The following is an 18,119-nucleotide window of genomic DNA, read 5'->3' on the forward strand; positions in this document are numbered from 1 at the left end:
ATACAAACACCACTTCTTCTATTCATTTAGATAGTAAGTCATACTTAGTGAATTATAAAATCATTATTACAAGTATACAGTTATCCATACAGTCACTCACACAATCATTGTGTCTTATGTATACTTATTTATATACAACAACTGACACATACACTGCCTTTTATTTTTCTAGTTTGTTGGACCTGTACCATTGAGAAATATATTTGCTCATCACCACACCCATAAAGATATTCACTCACCCAAACAACTGTTAGAACATGTAGTTTTAACTTCATATATCTACTGAAACAACTATTCACACATCTTTGGACAGTCACACCCCCCCCACCGAACCACACACACTTTCACACTCCCATACAAATACTCAGTTAACTAATCAATAACTAATATAGACTTTCACATAGCTAGTAACCAACTGTAGAATCAGTTATATATAGTTAGGATTGTTTTCCATAGGGAATTCGCAACATTCTATTGGGAATAACTTTGGCGCCGGTTGAGGAATCTTCCTGAAATTTTCCTTAACTTTGCCTCGCGGCGCTCCTTCCCTGAAAGTTTTGGGGGGCTTCGTCAAGCGGGGGCCGAGATAAAAGGGGGGTCCCAAAACGTGTTTTCCCCATGTTAATTTCCATAGGGCGGTTGGACTCACTTTTAGCCCGAACGGCTGAATGGAAAACCAGCGATGTTCCCTGCAAAATGGCAATTTCCCCGCTATCGCTGAAATTTGTATCGCCCTGGAGAAACGCATTGTTAATAACACGCTACCAAGGCGATAAATTCCAGCAATGGACAGCAATAAATAAAAAAGCGGTAATCGCGCTTTACGTTATTTATCGCCGTCCCTAGATAATATGCCCCTAAGTCTTTTACTGCTCAACCTAATTACCTGAGAGTCAAGAACTAAAGGGCAGCTCCTGTTGCTCAGTTTTGAGATCAACAGTAAGGCACCCAGTGTGAAGGCTCTTATTGTTACAATATGGGCCCAGTAACCCCTGTTTGCCCTGAAAAAGCTCCCATACTACCACATACACACAGCTCTCACCTATGCATACAATTCCTACGTGCACCAAATGCGCACTCTCACAAAATAGATGGAAAGTGCTGGTAAATACATTATTCCATGGTTTTTGCATGAACGATGGCTAGAGCAGCCCTTCTGAGTATCAAATGTGTCTGAAACCTTTGCACTCCGCCGTGCACCACCATTTGAAAACTTTTGCTTGCTGAACGGAAGCCGTATTATGCCCTTTTTTTCACACCATGAAGAGTTATAGGAACCTGTCCCCTTGGGATGGCAGGGCCTGAACTTTCTGTAACTACTAGGCTCAACACTAATATTCATCTGTGTCACTGGCTTTCAGGTGCGCATGTGGGACATCGGCAAGGAGAGTCAGAGCCTGGTGCAGTCCATGAAGGAGCACAAGTCAACCGTGTCGTGCATCAAAGTCAAGAGCAACAACAAAGAGTGCCTGACAGCCAGCTCTGATGGGACCTGCATCATCTGGGATCTTGTGTAAGTTGATGGCAGAGGGAGGATTAACTCAGTATATTTATCACATCCATGCCAAAAATAGTGGCCTTCGCCAGTGTCGGGATCATCCTTAGACTCACAGGTGGAGATGAGTTAATGCGTGACTCAAGCCTGACTCCAGGGAATAAATCAGAACTGAGCGTGAATCTGTGGAAGTTACCAACACTGGAGGAACTACATATATCAGGGGATCGCCACCGATACTTATAAGACTGAACAGGGTTCCCAGACTTCGAAAGCACGAGCGACATTGCTTACCCCAACCACACTTCTGAAAGCACGAGCGACATTGCTTACCCCAACCACACTTCTGAAAGCACGAGTGATGTTGCTTACACCAGACACACTTCTGAAAGCACGAGTGATGTTGCTTACACCAGACACACTTCTGAAAGCACAAGTGATGTTGCTTACCCCAACGACACTTCTGAAAGCACAAGCGACGTTGCTTACCCCAACCACACTGCTGAAAGCACGAGCGATGTTGCTTACACCAGCCACACTTTTGAAAGCACAAGCGACATTGCTTACACAAGTCACACTTCTGAAAGCACGAATGGCGTTGCTTTTACCAGTAGCACTTCTGAAAGCACAAGCGACGTTGCTTACCCTTATCACACTTCTGAAAGCACGAGTGACATTGCTTACACCAGTCACACTTCTGAAAGCACAAGCGACGTTGCTTACACCAGTCACACTTCTGAAAGCATGAATGACGTTGCTTACACCAGTCACACTTCTGAAAGCACGAATTACGTTGCTTACACCAGTCACACTTCTGAAAGCACAAGCGATGTTGCTTACACCAGCCACACTTCTGAAAGCACAAGCGACGTTGCTTACACCAGTCACACTTCTGAAAGCACAAGCGACGTTGCTACCCCAACTGCACGTCTGAAAGCACGAGCGATGTTGCTTACACCAGCCACACTTCTGAACGCACAAGCGACGTTGCTTACCCCAACCACACTTCTGAAAGCACGAGTGACGTTGCTTACCCCAACCACACTTCTGAAAGCACAAGTGATATTGCTTACTCCATTCACACTTCTGAAAGCACGAGCAGTGTTGCTTACACCAGTCACGCATCTGAAAGCATGAGTGATGTTGCTAACACCAGTCACACATCTGAAAGCACGAGTGATGTTGCTTTCCCCAACCACACTTCTGAAAGCATGAGTGACGTTGCTTACATCAGTCACACTTCTGAAAGCAAGAGCGATGTTGCATACATCAGTCACACTTATGAAAGCACGAGCGACGTTGCTTACACCAGTCACACTTCTGAAAGCACGAGCGATGTTGCTTACATCAGTCACACTTCTGAAAGCACGAGTGACGTTGCTTACACCAGTCACACTTCTGAAAGCATGAGCGATGTTGCTTACACCAGTCACACGTCTGAAAGTATGAATAACGTTGCTTACCCCAAAAACACTTCTGAAAGTACGAGCGATGTTGCTTACTCCAACCACGCTTCTGAAAACACGAGCAACGTTACTTACCCCAACCCCGATCTAAATAGCAGAATCATGCACAGTAATGCGCCCTTTTTAAGATAAGGGTCTCAGATACCTTTACCTTTACAGGGCTCCTGATCTATCGCCCCCCCCCCCTGGCCCTGCAAGCGCCTTTCAGGAATCACTGGTCTCTACTATTTCTACGCTAGCGCTACAGTCTGCTAATTTCAGTATACTGGGGGATCTGAATCTCCATCTGGAGTGTTGTGACTCCCCCACTGAACGAGATCTTCTGGGCGATCTTGAGGCTTGCCAACTTATTCAGCTAGTCAAAGGTTCATCCCACTTGGCAGGCCATCTGCTTGACCCGGTATTTTCGAACATTTCCGAAATCTCGACCTCCATTCCCAGCCCCCTCAGCTGGTCAGACCATTTCCTGGTTCAAATTTTCATTAAGATCTCAGTTGGTTCCAGGACACAGCTCCCCCCACCTCGTTGGAGGCGCTCATGGCACAAACTAGATGGTGCCATATTCGAGACCAGACTGAAACACTCCCGTCCAGACTGGCCAGAGGATCTGGAGGAAGCTGATACAGCATACAGAGTGGGTCAATACATCACTTGACTACCTCATTCCCAAGAAACTGTCCAAGCCCAAGCGCAAGCATTCCCACCCTTGGTACTCTGTGGCACTGGCCGAACAGAAAAAGCAATGTAAGCTACTAGAGCTACCAAAGCTTACCATAAACTTATAAAGAAAGTCAAAGCTACCTATTATACGGACCTGATCAGTGCGAGCTCAAATCGATCTAAAACCATCTTCTCTTTAGTGAAGGACATGACTAAACCACCAGAGGATCCTAACTGCACGATAACATGTGACTTGCAATGTGAAGAGATTGCTTGCTTTTTCGTAAGTAAAGTCCAAGGGATTTATAACTCTTTTGAAAATGATGGGTCTGCTCCGACCCCTCACCAATCCCCAGACTCTCCGGAACCTCCCTACTCTCTTCACTCCCTCCCTTCCATCTCACAGGCTAATATGGAACTTCTGGCTGTAAAAGTCAAGTCCGGGTCTCCGGAAGACCCCGTTAAACCTGAAATGTTTAAACTATTTCAGGATTCCATTTTGGCGGAGGGTCGGGAGCTGATTAATAGATCTTTTCAGTCTTCCACCATCCCTAAATCATGGAAACACGCCAAGGTTGTCCCTTTACTAAAAAAGCCCACCTTGGACTCTTCCAGGCCTGAAAGTTTTAGACCTATTTCCCTGCTACCTTATTTGGCCAAGTTGGCAGAAACGCACGTGAATGACATCTTGACCAACTACTTGGAGAGCAATGGGATTCTAGATGACTCACAAAACGGATTCCGGCCTAGCCACATCACGGAATCCGCCCTGCTGGCCGTCACTGAACAACTAAGGGCAACACAAGATCTGGGTGGTACGTCGGCTCTAATCCTGCTGGATTTGAGTGCGGCGTTCGACACGGTCTCCCATGGGATTCTACTTAGAAGACTATGGGAGATCGGAGTCCGAGATGGTGCCCTGGATTGGTTCGCGTCTTTTCTATCTGACCGTTCCTTCCAGGTCCATCCTCTACCGTACTCATCCAGCTGGCTTCCGCTGAGTTGCGGTGTTCCGCAGGGGTCGGCGCTCAGCCCTACGTTGTTCAACGTGTACGTCCGCCCTCTGGCAGTGTTAGCCAGAGAACGTAAGATCAAATTAATTTCATACGCGGACGACACGCAGCTTATCTTCTCCTTCTCGAAGGACATTGATACGGACCAAGCCAAATTTCAAGATGATATTCTGGCCATCTCTAGATGGATGACCACGAATTGCCTGCAGTTAAATTCATCAAAAACGGAGGTACTCCTGATTGGCAAGGAAACACACAAGTGGGATGATCACTGGTGGCCCTCCACGTTAGGTCCACTTCCCATCCCTAAGAAGGAAGTAAAAAACTTGGGCGTGATTATGGACGACTGCCTTTCCCTAGAATCCCATGCAAAAAGAGTGGCTGGCGTGTGCTATGGTCGCCTACGGTCGCTCAAACCAATTTTGGGCTTCTTTGAACCACCTGTACGCCAGACAATTGTTCAAGCCCTTGTTTTATCGCATATAGACTACTGCAATGTCTTAATGCTGGGCTCTAATCGAACAGCCATCAACAGACTCCAAAGGGCCCAAAATGCAGCCGCCCGCATTTTGTTCGCCCTACCAAAATACTGTCACACGTCCCATATTCTGCGGCGTCTACACTGGCTTCCGGTAACACAACGTATTCAATTTAAGTCCCTTTGCCTAATTCATAAAATCCTTCACTGCTCTGGCCCCCGAGTTTTACGAGGTCTGTGTTCTTCCTATGTCCCTTCACGTGCCCTCAGCTCGGCGGACCTTCATCTTGCCTGCACCATCAAAATCCAAAGGAGCAGAGCTGGTGGCCGCTCCTTCAGGTATTTGGCTCCGAAACTGTGGAATTCGATCCCCTCGGAGGTGCGTGCTACAAATAACTACCTGTCATTTAGAAAACTTATCAAAACCTGGTTGTTCCCTTCTACCTAGGGCTCCTAAGTGGCGTTACACGTTTCCCCCTTGGTTTAGAGTTCACCTTACTTTCAAGCTGTCTGCAAGCACTGGGACGCCCCGTCACTGGGGTAGCCATGCGCTCTATAAGCATTTTTAACATTAACATTAACATTTCCCAAGACTTAGCGCAGTTCAGTTCATTATCCCCCAGATGCATCAACAACCCAATTTGCGATTCCTTAATAGCGAAAAATACCGATTCGCTATTAAGGAATAGCAAAATGGAATGCATCAAGAAATCACTTAAAAAATAGCGATTTCTTAGAATTCCTTAATTGCGACTCGCAAATTGCGAGTCGCAATTAAGGAATACCTCCCCATTCATTCCTATGGGCCCAGAGGCCCATAGGAATGAATGGGAAGACAATCTCAATTTGCGAATCGCAATTAGCGATTCGCAAATTGAGATTGCGATTTCAAGGGTGCAGGGGTGTCCAAAGGACACCCTGTTGCACCCCTAAATTGATATGTGCACTAGGGCATGTGTGTGCGCACAACATGAAACTTTGAAAAATGCACTTTAGTGCATTTTTCAACGTTTTTGCAAATTACCATGAAGTTGTACTTCGCCCTATTAGCGAATTTGCTATTTTAACGTTCATGCATTGCATTTAAGGAATCTCAATTTGAGATTCCTTAAATGTAAATAATCGCAATTTAGCGATTTCTAAAATTGCGATTTTTGCATTTGGGATTATGCATCCCAAATGCAAAAATACCGCTCTCAAAGGGGCAGATTCTGAGAATCTGCCCCTTTGTGAGCGGATTTTTGTTTGATGAATCTGGGCCTTAGTTCAGTACTTGACCAAATAGTAATTGCTGGTGTTTTTTTTGCAGGCGTTTTGTACGAAATCAAATGATCCTTGCAAACACTTTATTCCGATGTGTCTGCTACCATCCTGAGGAGTTCCAGATCATCTCAAGTGGAACAGACAGAAAGGTAAGGCAGGGTGGTCTACCTTCGATTTGAGAAAGAGGGGTCTCAATGCACCCGGCCACTGAGAAAATGGGTAGGAATGCTTGACTCATTCATAAACATTGGAAATAAATCTGGTTTGCGTTCAACTGCATGCAAACCAGAGGTTGCCTCTCTCCAAAATAAAAGAAGTCATCCAGCCTAAAATGTTCTCTTCTTGGAAACGCAGGCAGTGCCAGATTGTTTCGGCCTACTTGGGTTTCACTGGTAAGGTTAAACTGGGGCCCGTAGGCACAGTGAGCTACACGTCCACATCAAATCATGTAAATGGGAGGGGGGATGAGTAAGAAATCTAGTTGCCTTTGACTGCCCTGAATAAATTACCGCTATATGAAATCAGTTTTCACTGGCTTGATTCTGAATATGGCCTTTCAAGAAGCTTTTGAAATGGTAGTATTCTACTATGTATAATCAGTGATTGATACTACAGGTATATTTTTGGGGAGTAAACAATCTGTTCATTCCCTATTCGAGTTAATCCATCAGCCGGGTCCTCCTCTCTCCTAACTAGCTGTGACGTTCCTGCATCGACAAAGAAGATGAAATGACCTTGTCTGGCAAGCAAGGCCAAAAAAGGGAAAGCATACTCTCATTATTTTAATGGACTCCCTTGTAGCAACCCTCCCTGCGCCGGAACCAACCTTCACCGCTGGCCCAGCTGTATGTTACTGGTCATTAACGTCCAAACACATTCTGTTCCTTTCTGCCTATATATTCTGCCCATAGGTTAGGGTGTTCTAATTTGTTTCAACAAAAGAAAACAAAATCAAAAGTCATCTGGCAAGGACTACTCTTCTGTTCTCCTGCTCTTGTGTACCCTACCTGCTGTTGGCTACCCTACCCCCTCTAAAACGTTCCATCATATTTTCCCTCTTCTCGCCAGTGGTCAAAGCACCAGTATTTTTGTAACCCTTCAACCTGTGCCCATTGCACTTTGTTTGCAGAGTATATGGAGTCTGGAATGGAAAGTTAGTTCAAGTTCAGAGTACTTCTGCATTAAGTAGTGTTTAATATCAGTGTAACCAGTGCTTAATTTGAACCAGTGGTTTCTGGTGCTCAGCACTGACACTTAGTCATCAACACCGGTGCTTTTCATGAACACCAGTGAAGGACACATTCATTTACAGGGAGATTAAGTGAATTAACCAGAACCACATGATGACCCTAACGGATTAGTAGCTGCGCCTTTTAACCACTTGGATGCTAAGGGGTGTGCAATAAGGACCATTGAATTTCCATTGAAATCAATGGAAACTCCATGACGAGTTACCCTTGTCATTAGCACTGAAGGGACTTCGATTGATTGATGATGTTGAACCCAATCTGAGACTCGAGCCTGGTTCCCCTGCTCCGAAGTCTGCAGTTCTGGCATTATACCATATCCTCTCCCTACTTTCATGGTTAGCAGTTGGTTCAGTTTTAGGGGGCGCTAACAGGAGAAACGGGCTGGTGCAAGCTGCCTCCTGATGAGAGCCCTGGCACTCATTTTTAAGTGATTTGCCCAGAATCACATGATGTTCATCCTGACCAACACAGGCTGGTAATGCCATTCCTCGTGCTCCCAGACCCAAGATTGTAAATGTAAATGTAAATGTCATGGTACTTATAGAGCGCACTGTCACCAGACGGTCACCTTGCGGTGTCGCCTATTCGGCTTCCTGGCGCTGATACTCATACCGCTGTGGAACCCCTCCTGGGCACCCCTCCTGGGCACCCCCAGGGTGAAGCCATGCATCCTTAGCGCTGTTGGGGCCGGTGTGGAGGCTAAGCAAGCTATTGCCCAGAGTTGCAGCGTGGGGCCCATGATTAGAATAGGCACTGAGGCGAGAATTAACAGGTCCGAGGAAATTGAGCCCGAGACCCCGCCGAGGCGGGAATTGAACCCTGGTCCCTGGTCAGAACTCTGCATCAGGGTCTGCCACTCTAACCATTGAGCCACACTCCTCCACAAGATTGTCATTGCTCTGTGACTGGTTGAGAGACACAGCCCGCCTATTGCATCAATTGCCATGAATGGTGAATCAAACAGTATGAACGCAATGCTAATTTGGGAAAAAATGGAGCATGGCACCAGATGTGGATTTAGTAGGTTTTCTTGTAACTAATAAGTCTCTCTCACTTCCTTCACCTTTCTCATACTAGTCTCACTGCTTTGTGTCTCCCATTTAGATTGGCTACTGGGAGGTGTTTGATGGCTCACCAATCCGAGAGCTTGAAGGTTCCTTGTCTGGCTCGATCAACGGGATGGATACTTCATCAGAGGGGGAACATTTTGTTACAGGTAAGAGTGATGTGGTAGTCTTGACCCAAGACTGAAACAGAATCGAGATGCACTCTTGCACAGTTAAGCTTTGTAGTGGAGAAACAAGTCTCCGAATTTGACCCATTTGCAGGCAAGCCTTACGATCCAAGATGGAATTCCTCATCTGTTCCACGGAGTGCACAAATGCATGCCGGAACATATGTAAATCCAACCTTCATGCTCAACTGAGCCTTTCTGAGGCCCTATCCCAAGAAAATTTGAACCCTTGATTTGCCTTGGGATTCTCCTCATGTGTACAACCATTTGGGTAAATTCCTGTGGTTGGTGAGTAGCTAAAGGGTTATAGGTATGCGAAGGCACCCATGATGAAAAACTATCATTCCAAGTAAATAACGTTTCCTTCTCAAGCATAGATATCATTAATGGATTCAAAATGATTTGAAGTCCTAAATCAGTAGACAATTCACAACTTTCATCTGATCTAGAGGCGAACAACTTTCGGGGTGATTTCAAGTGAGGATTTCACTCCCACTGTGCCACCGAAATCACTGTCCTAAACATTAGAGAAGAGCGGCTCACTGTTTAAAGTAATTGTCAGTTGTGCACATTGATATTCCAGATCACTCTGTAGCATTTAAAACCATCAACCATAAATTCCTCCTTGATGACTAGTCTGTTACAAGAATATATTTTGCCATAGATATTGTCCACTAAATATTGTTTTAAAAAATATTGTCTCTTTAGATTTAATAATCGAAAATCTGCACCTCAAATCATTATATTTTTGTAAACAGAATTTTAGGATGCGATATTGATGTCAGTCAATATTTCTATACATGATATTTTCACATACAACTGTGGTGTGACCAGGGTTGGCTTTAATGCTGGTGGTGCCTGATGCGACAATGTATGCTGGCGCCCCCTTATCCATTGTGGAGGTGCTAACCACCTCCACTATGCATTCCCTCACCACCACCTTTTAACAGTGCCCCATCAAGTCTCCATAACCATTCTCTTTCAAATGCATTTAATTAGTTATATAGCTCCACTCATACCAGTGTAGGGTGTCAGAGCACTGTGCAGCACACACATTACACTGAGACAATGCATCATACATGTATAAACCAGCATACATGAAATGTTACATAAGCCAGAGGACTACAAGGTGTAGGAGTGACTTGTCACTGGTTACTGGTACTCAGTATATCTTAAGAGTGCTTGGTATGGAGAAGCACAATCTCAGAATTGAAATTGGAACACCATAGTTGGGGATTCTCTTTAATAATAGGAATCGATTTCGACTCAAATTAAACATTTTTGCAACATGAATCTATGCTCTAAGCTATACTTTGCAGTTTGCATGCAGTTCTTTGATGACAGTTAATCATTCACTGTTCTATGTTAGGACTTTAACTTACAAACTAACTGCAAGTAACAAAAGGATGTATCCTAGAAAAGCAGTAACACACTGAAGTATTTACATTATATGCGCTTTGTGATCTGCATGGTAAATGTCCTTTGCAGCAGGCATATTACTCCTGTGTGCTATTTTATGATTAGTCAAAACTTCAACTAGGAAAAACTGTGATCTCTCTCCAAGAAGAACATTTATAACCAGAGTTATCTTGACATTTCTGTTGTTGCCTGGAAATTGCTGGAGGCAAGGAACATGACGGCAGGTGCTTTTAAAACCAAAATAAACTTTCAAACAGAGTGCCTCCTGCTTTTAAAAACCAAAATAAACTTGTAAACAAGGAGCTTCCTGAAGTCAGCACTCAGTGCGGTGGCGCCGGTTACACCGCCCTAGAGCCGGCCCTGGGTGTAACATGTAAGAGTCGGTCATAAATCCTTCTTGACTAATCACACTCACTATGACGAGTTGGATCCATTTCCCTCTGTTACTGCGGTCATCACTTTTGGTTTACCTCAAAGTTCTGTACTGTCTTCCAGTCTCTTGAACATTTATCTTGCTCCGTTAGCACATGTACTAAACGCTCACAATATTGGCTATCACAATACAGATGTGCGCAATACCTAGATTTAGTTCAAATGACAGAAGAATCAGGGATTCACCATCATGTAGCAAACTGCCTAAAAAAGCCCAACATTGGAAGCACCAATATTTGTCTTTAAAGACTCAGAATTCGGACATTCTTCATGCTTGCCTAGCTGGTCCCTCACCTCTGCCTTTCACCTGACCTGACTCCATGGCTCCACCTCAGACCATAGTGCAGAAGGTTTGTAACTTGGGAGTTACATTTGACAATATTCTCACCTTTACTCTTCATATGTATTCCTTCAATAAATGTGTTTTCTACCATCTTCACCTGCTTCAGAACATTCTCCCTCTTCTTCATTCCTCTCAAAGATTCTTGATTACTGCAGCAACATTCTTACAGGCCTTTCTAAGAAATTGCTTTGAAAACTGCAAAAACTTCACAAGCATCAACTAAGGTACAAAGGCCATACCATCGCATACTCTCCACATCCCTCAGGAGCAAATGTTATTCTAATCTCTTGGAAGCTTTGAAACTGGAGGGTTTATCACCAACATTAACACCATGGGGCAAATTACTAGCCTTCACGCTAGGCTTAAAATTCACAGTATTCTCCTATTCACCAACTTCCACCTACATAGCTTGAAAAAAAAGTTTCAATGGCCCCAGTCACCTAACAACTGCAGTTCATTCTCTGGTTGTCTCAAGGATTGAGTTTAGAAATTTTATTGGATCAGGTACCTCACAAATATTCATTGCTCTGCTCAGTGCTGTTCTAAATTCGGATCCAAGACCTGTTTACTTATCAGGTAGAAACAACCACATTACAAACCTCCACTGACCACTTATTGTAGCTAGAATTATGTTTAAAATTTGCTGTCTAGTTCATAGAACCATTCACAAAAATACCTGCAGGGGTCCTTGCAGGTAAGCGTGGTGGGGCGGGGGAATGTCGACAGATGACGGAATATGAATTATCGATTTATTTAATTTTTCCTATTCCATCGCTTGTCGACTCCCCCTCCCGCCTGCTCTGCCCGCCCCACCGTGCTTACCTGCATGGACCGCCGCTGGAAAATACCCATCTGTACTTGGTCGATCTGCTAATTTTCACTGGTGGTTCAAGAGACCTCAGAAGTTAGAAAACGTTTCTTTTCAAACGCCTAAATTCATAACAACTGCAGCACTAAAACACTCGTTCTCGGGTGTAGCCACAGCATCCTGTAACTCATTGCCTCTCAACTTTCAGAACACTGACCCTACTCTCAATCATCCAAAAGCATCACAAGGCTCAGCTCTTTAAAAAAAAAAAACCAACTGGATTACATTCTGTATTGATTATATGGGCTTTATCAACAAGCATGAAACTGTGATTAGGTCTATGTTCCTCACTTCCAGCTTCCCTATTCACCTTAGTGTCCCAGCTTTTGGACACTGATTTCTTGGAACTTGTTGCCTTAACCGGGGGGCTAGGATGGCTAGCTGTTCCTATGCCTGAATTGAAATTTAATTTAATCTTCACTAAGTCACATATTGTAGGTTCTGTTGCTGTTCTGAGAATGTCATCACCAACCGTGTGTTGCTCCCGGGCCAATAACAATTCTCTCATTCTTAGCTTCACCCGTACTGGGACCTAAGAATAGTAAAGCTGTAACCTGGGGGGCAGAAGCCAGCAAACTTGGTGGCACTATTATTACGATCAGAGAAGGATTGCCTTTCATTATAGTCAATAAGCCATTGCAGAGCATATCGTTGGTAACAAGTGCATAAAAGCACAAGAATAATGCGAGCATTAGCAAAGCCAATAGGTCTCGTCTATGTGAATGATGGCTTCGTCAATGTTTTTAGCCATGTTGCACAACACAGCAAGTAGTATAGTGCTTTCTTTTTAAATTGCTGGTGGGAGGATAGAGCAGGAGACACATTGGAGGGTGAAGATGCCCCTCCTGGCCCTCCAGGCAGCATAAAAAAATAGGGGTACAACTTGGCTGCACTTGCTGTGCAATATGGCTATAAGCATTGACAAAGCCGATAGTTTGTGTAGTTCAGACCTTTTGGGTAGGGGGCAGAAAAAATGCAGGATGGGGTAGGAGGGGGCAAGGAACAATGAAGGATGCGTCAAGAAGGTAAAGGGGGCAAGCAACAACTTTGGATGGGGCTGAGGGGAGAAGCAGGAATGTGGGATGGGGCAGGGTGGTGGTAGGAGGCAAGAAATAAAGCGGGACGTGACGGGAGGGGGCAAGCAACAACGTTGGATAGAGTAGAAGGGGGAGAGGATGTAGCCTTATGATTAGAGCGGTCGACCTCGAAGCTGGGGAACCAGGTTCGAGTCTCAGTAACGGCGCTCAACATCATGTGATTCTGGCCAAATCATTTAATCTCCCCGTGCCTAACAAAAATGAATGTGTCCTTGTGTCCTTGTGTAACAAAACTGGTGTTCATGTAAAGCAATCATGTAAATCAATCTGATATCTGATATCGTCAGGTCTAGTTCATGCTATAAAAAACTCTAAAAAAACCCAACCCATTATAACAGAGCTTGATGGTAAGAGGTAACCAATGGGATGGAGCAGGATTGGAGGCCTCAAGCAACAACATGGAGAGGTAAAGCAACAACACAGAATGATGGAGGGGGGAAAGCAACAACACGGAGAGGGATGGGAAGGTGGGAGAAGAACATGAGGAAGATGACCTGCACACACACACACATGCACTCATGTGGAGTGCTTCAACGAAAAGAGAAAACGTAGCTCTGAAAGCGCAAGCAGTGGAAGGACACAAGTACTTGGGCCATGCTCCAGATGAGGGAGACACACACGAGGAATTTAAACCAGCATGTGCTAACCAAAGAGAAGCCTAGGAATGAGAGTGACAATGAAGCCAACCAATGGTAAGCAATAGGCAGTCTCTAAGCCCACTGTAAACTAGATACATTTCTTGGAAGCAATAGCGCATGTGCTGTCTCTGGCGAGATCTAAAAATCTGTATACCACTATAATACTTCTTCAAGTGCACAATCGAGGAAGCAAGCATTATCACTAAAATTAGAACAATTGGTGCATTTTGAAACCATGTGGGGCCACTATACTGTCAAAAGGAGTGATTTTGAAGATGCTATTTTAGGGGGGATAGATGTAACTGAGCCCACTGATATTTTCATATTGTGACTTGTGCCATCACTCCTAAATAAGTAAGAGATGGGAGCATTCTGTTTAGTGCTTTGTGCTGCCATCTTTTATCAGTCAGGGGAGACTGCAAATCATGGTTGGTTTTGTCTGATAGACCAGAGGGAGGGTGTCTCCTCACGATTAGTGCTAGAGCAAAACAAATAAAAAAGCAATATCCTGTGTCCTAGTGGAAAATATTTTTTTTTCTATAGATACATCTTGCTGGCAGGTCCCTTTAGATTGATGTAGACAGCATGGAAGTTCAGTTTTGTTTGTTGAATTGCTTGGCTAATTAGAATGGATTAAGGTACCTAATTTTACCCATACATGCTACACTTTTTTCACTTTAGCGTCAGGAGTGCTTAAACCTTGGCCTTAGGTGATTTTAGGGACTCAATTATTCATGATCGTCTCTCCTTTTACTTGGTGTTCCAACTGCGCATGATTGCCCACTCCCTGTACACACTTTCTGTTCTTTCATGCAGGTGGCGATGACAAGCTCATCAAGGTTTGGGACTACAATGAAGGGGAAGTGACCCATGTGGGCATCGGCCACAGTGGCAGCATCACACGCCTGTGCATCTGTCCCTTCAACAAGTGCATCATCAGTGTCAGCGCAGATGGAGGCATTATACGCTGGAAGTACCCATTCCCAAATGAAGGCGCATTCTGTGTGAAGTGACCCACTTCCACTGGCCTTAAAAGATGTACATTTTATCCGTAGTAAAAGAGTATTTTTGCGATATATTTTTCTGTTTGCAGGTACAAGTTGTTTGCTGTTGTCGTTTATCTCTGCGTTATAAGATTAAACAGCTGTATCTGAAAAAAGACTCAATTGATATGATTTCTTTTAATTGATCTTCATTATATTTAGTTTTTGTTCGGTTTGTGTGCGCTTTGCTTTATTTGAGAACAATATAGATTTTGCTCTATTGGTTAAAAGTTATTGACTACCCATTTCTCTTTCCGAAGATCTTTCTCAGATTATTAAGCATGCAATTATTTTACATATTGTATTTTACACATTTCATTGTGGCACAGGCCAGTGATATAAGAGCACCTGCAGAATTGTGACACATTGCAATGAAAAAAATAACAAAATAGCATAGAACAACAACTTGTAGGCTGGTGTCAACAGTCTTTCTCATTTATCATGCATAGGCTCGGGGCAGCCCTTTATGGAGCAGAGATTTGAGGAAACTGTAAAATGGATATTATGACTAGAGAGGAGAAACAATTTGTGATGTGTTTGTGTTGAATAGCTTGCCACAGAGCACGCCTACACTCCCACTGTTTTTTAGGTCGAGCTTCAGTGTGCATGCGCTGTCTGCAAGACCTGTTGTAATCAAAGAAAACATTTTTTTTCTGCCTGCCACTTATCATTGGTTCACTCCGCTGTCGAACTTCTTTGCTGCCTCCAAATTTGTTCGCTTAGCTCACAGGTCACTTCTGTTTCATGGCTGAGGTGCACCGGTAAAGTACTGTTTCCAGCCGTGGCCCTGCAGGTAAGAGCGGTGGGGCTGGGTTGGGGGGCTTTCGACAGAAAACGACAAGGAAAATTAATTATTTATTTAACTGCTGAATCCCCCCCAACTCGGCCCCGGGCTGTGGCTGACATTTTCACTGCGCTTTCCTTCCTTATCTGTTCCATGGGAGAACTTGTTTTTAAAATTTGTTTCGTGCCTCCTGCTCCTCACACGTTCTACGATCAACGTGGAGGTTTCTCCTGACAACAGAGCCACAATGTGTTGGTAAATCCGAAGCTCACCTCCTTAGGACTGCATACAGGTACGCAGGAATATATTCCATGGGAAATGTGAGGTTCCAGGAATGGTTTCCCTTAAGCGTTTGTAAATGCCCAAAAACTTGTGTTTTTATTGGCTTCACAAATTTCTCTCCAATCCCTTTAAACCTAAAAACATTCAAAGATTTAATCTAGGAATTAATTTTATAACTCCGCTTCCAAGGTAGGAAGGGGAACGGAACACTCCCAGTGGAGACCAAAAGTAACTTTGACCGTCTGGCTGCATTTGCTGACATAGCAAAGGTCACATGACGCTCCTCGCAGGGCGCGTGGAAAGCTGCGACTGGTGCTGTTCTCCTGGAGTGCTATTGCCAATGTCTGTGAATTGCAAAAGGTTGTGTATTTACATCCGTGCTTAGGAGTACCTATATGGGCATACACTTCTTTGCGAATCATGCGGTGAAGTGTGAGGTTCAGTGACTGTTGCTTTAGCAATAACATGCTCCAAGTGTGAAGCGTTTTAATATAGTGAGTGTGCTGATAAGATGATATCTTTAGAAACATTTATTTTTCAGTAAGGATTAGTGATTGTTTTTAATGATTAATTTTAAACTTAATTAGCTTTATAAAATACCTTTATCTATAGTGCCTGGAAGAAACTGTTGAAAGCAGGACAGTACACACAGCTGCTGACACTAGCCGCAAATTAATGATGTTTAGACATTTACAGAGGCAAAGCTGAGTGTTTACGTCAGCACTGATACTGCTCGTGTGTACATAACAATGTGTTTTTAAGCAAGGCGGCAATTGCTCATTAAATTGTGTAATGTTTAAATGTACCCGTCAGCGTGCAAGAGCAGAATGCCATCACTCAATCGGGCTTGCCAATGGCTGAAGTGTAGTAAATTGTTGCCCCATTCTGTGTGCTGTGGTGGGCAGAAGCGAAATGTGAATGACACCACAGCAGACCAATAGGTGAAGAGGACTGACATTGTATTAAGAGCAAAAGCTCTTTATTAATGCCAGACATAAAAAGATCAAGCTATAACTAGTGTAAAAGTAACTAAATATTTATATTATAATAGAATGGGTATAATTACCATCTTTCTTTATTTCAAATAATGCCATTTAACCTAATTAATATCCTTTAATATTTAGCTAGGTTAGGATTGGGACTATGGTACATTTTTTTAATGCAATGTAATTAATATAAACATATAATATGTATTTGTGTTTTGGCTGTGGTTTACTATTTTTCTATTTAAATCTAAGTGACAATGATTAATCTCCTTATAAGTGGATGTTTTGCCATGTTTGTGTCCATCAATACGTATACATTTGTGAAAGTTGACAAGTGTAACTCTATATAACAGAAACCTGGGTCCCCTAGGAATTAATTCATCACACTGCTTTTATCACAGCATTCTAAAAAACATTTTATAAAATATTCTCCTTGATTCAAATGTGAATGGCAATGATGTTTCAGTCCTGTGGTAATTGAATGAGTCATCATCAGGATAGTTTCAAGATCGAAAATATATGTTTACATAAAGTGTCTAAAGGTCTCCAGAAAGCATAAGTGAATATATAAAATTGGTCAAACTCTGAAGGAATTTAAAGAAAGAATCAAAGAGAAGCCCTAATTATGGTTGCGGTTGATCCAATGAATCGCAATAACAAATAATGTGGGAGCTTGGCAGCACAAACATCAATGCATGGTTGTCAAAAAGAATCTTTCGAACACAGAGCAGCGACTCTATATTCTTAAGATTGAAATTGTCCCATTCTGAGCCACTGATTTGCCACAGAGTCAAAATATCATAGATAGTATATTTGAATTGAGGAGAATAGTTTATAAAATAATTTTTAGGTCGAGCTTCAGCGCACATCTGCTGTCTGCAAGGCCTGTTGTAATAAAAAAAAGCTGCCTGCTACTTACCATTGGTTCACTCTGCTGTCACTCTTCTTTGCTGCCCCTAACTTATTGCTTTGCCGACAGGTCACTTCCGTTTAAGGCTGAGGCGCACCGGTAAAATACAGTTTCATTGCACTTTCCTTCTTTATCTGTTCTGTGGGAGAACTCATTTTAAAAATGTGTTTCCTGTCTCCTGCCTCCTGCTCCTCGCACGCTCTATGATCAACATGGAGGTTTTTCCTAATATCAGAGCTGCATAGGCTACAACGCTCGCGGCCAGCCTACAGAAGGTATTTTTCTATTTATTTCGTTCTTTTTTATTGCTTCTTTTCTTCCCTCGCCAGACGTGCCTGCCTGTGCTTGCTCTCTGTTTCCTTTGCACCCCCTTCTACCTCCCACAGCCTGTCTCCTCCCACTCGGCGCACAGCCTGTGTGCTGCCTCCTGAGCACGCATTGTTTCCTGTATATTTAAA

At 43.5% G+C, this 18,119-nt stretch overlaps 1 protein-coding gene across 1 annotated transcript in view; it reads left to right on the plus strand.

The window, feature by feature from the left end:
* Positions 1 to 14,817, plus strand: part of CFAP52 (cilia and flagella associated protein 52) — a 201,130-nt gene extending 186,313 nt beyond the window's left edge. The window contains exons 11-14 of the mRNA XM_078650854.1: positions 1,362 to 1,513; positions 6,422 to 6,524; positions 8,730 to 8,841; positions 14,473 to 14,817. Of these exons, the coding sequence (XP_078506980.1) occupies positions 1,362 to 1,513; positions 6,422 to 6,524; positions 8,730 to 8,841; positions 14,473 to 14,669 (564 nt within the window). The 3' untranslated portion in view covers positions 14,670 to 14,817. The remainder of the gene's footprint in view (positions 1 to 1,361; positions 1,514 to 6,421; positions 6,525 to 8,729; positions 8,842 to 14,472) is intronic.
* Positions 14,818 to 18,119: the final 3,302 nt, after the last annotated feature.

Source organism: Lissotriton helveticus, chromosome 7 (genome assembly GCF_964261635.1).
Source record: "Lissotriton helveticus chromosome 7, aLisHel1.1, whole genome shotgun sequence".
Classification (NCBI taxonomy): domain Eukaryota; kingdom Metazoa; phylum Chordata; class Amphibia; order Caudata; family Salamandridae; genus Lissotriton; species Lissotriton helveticus.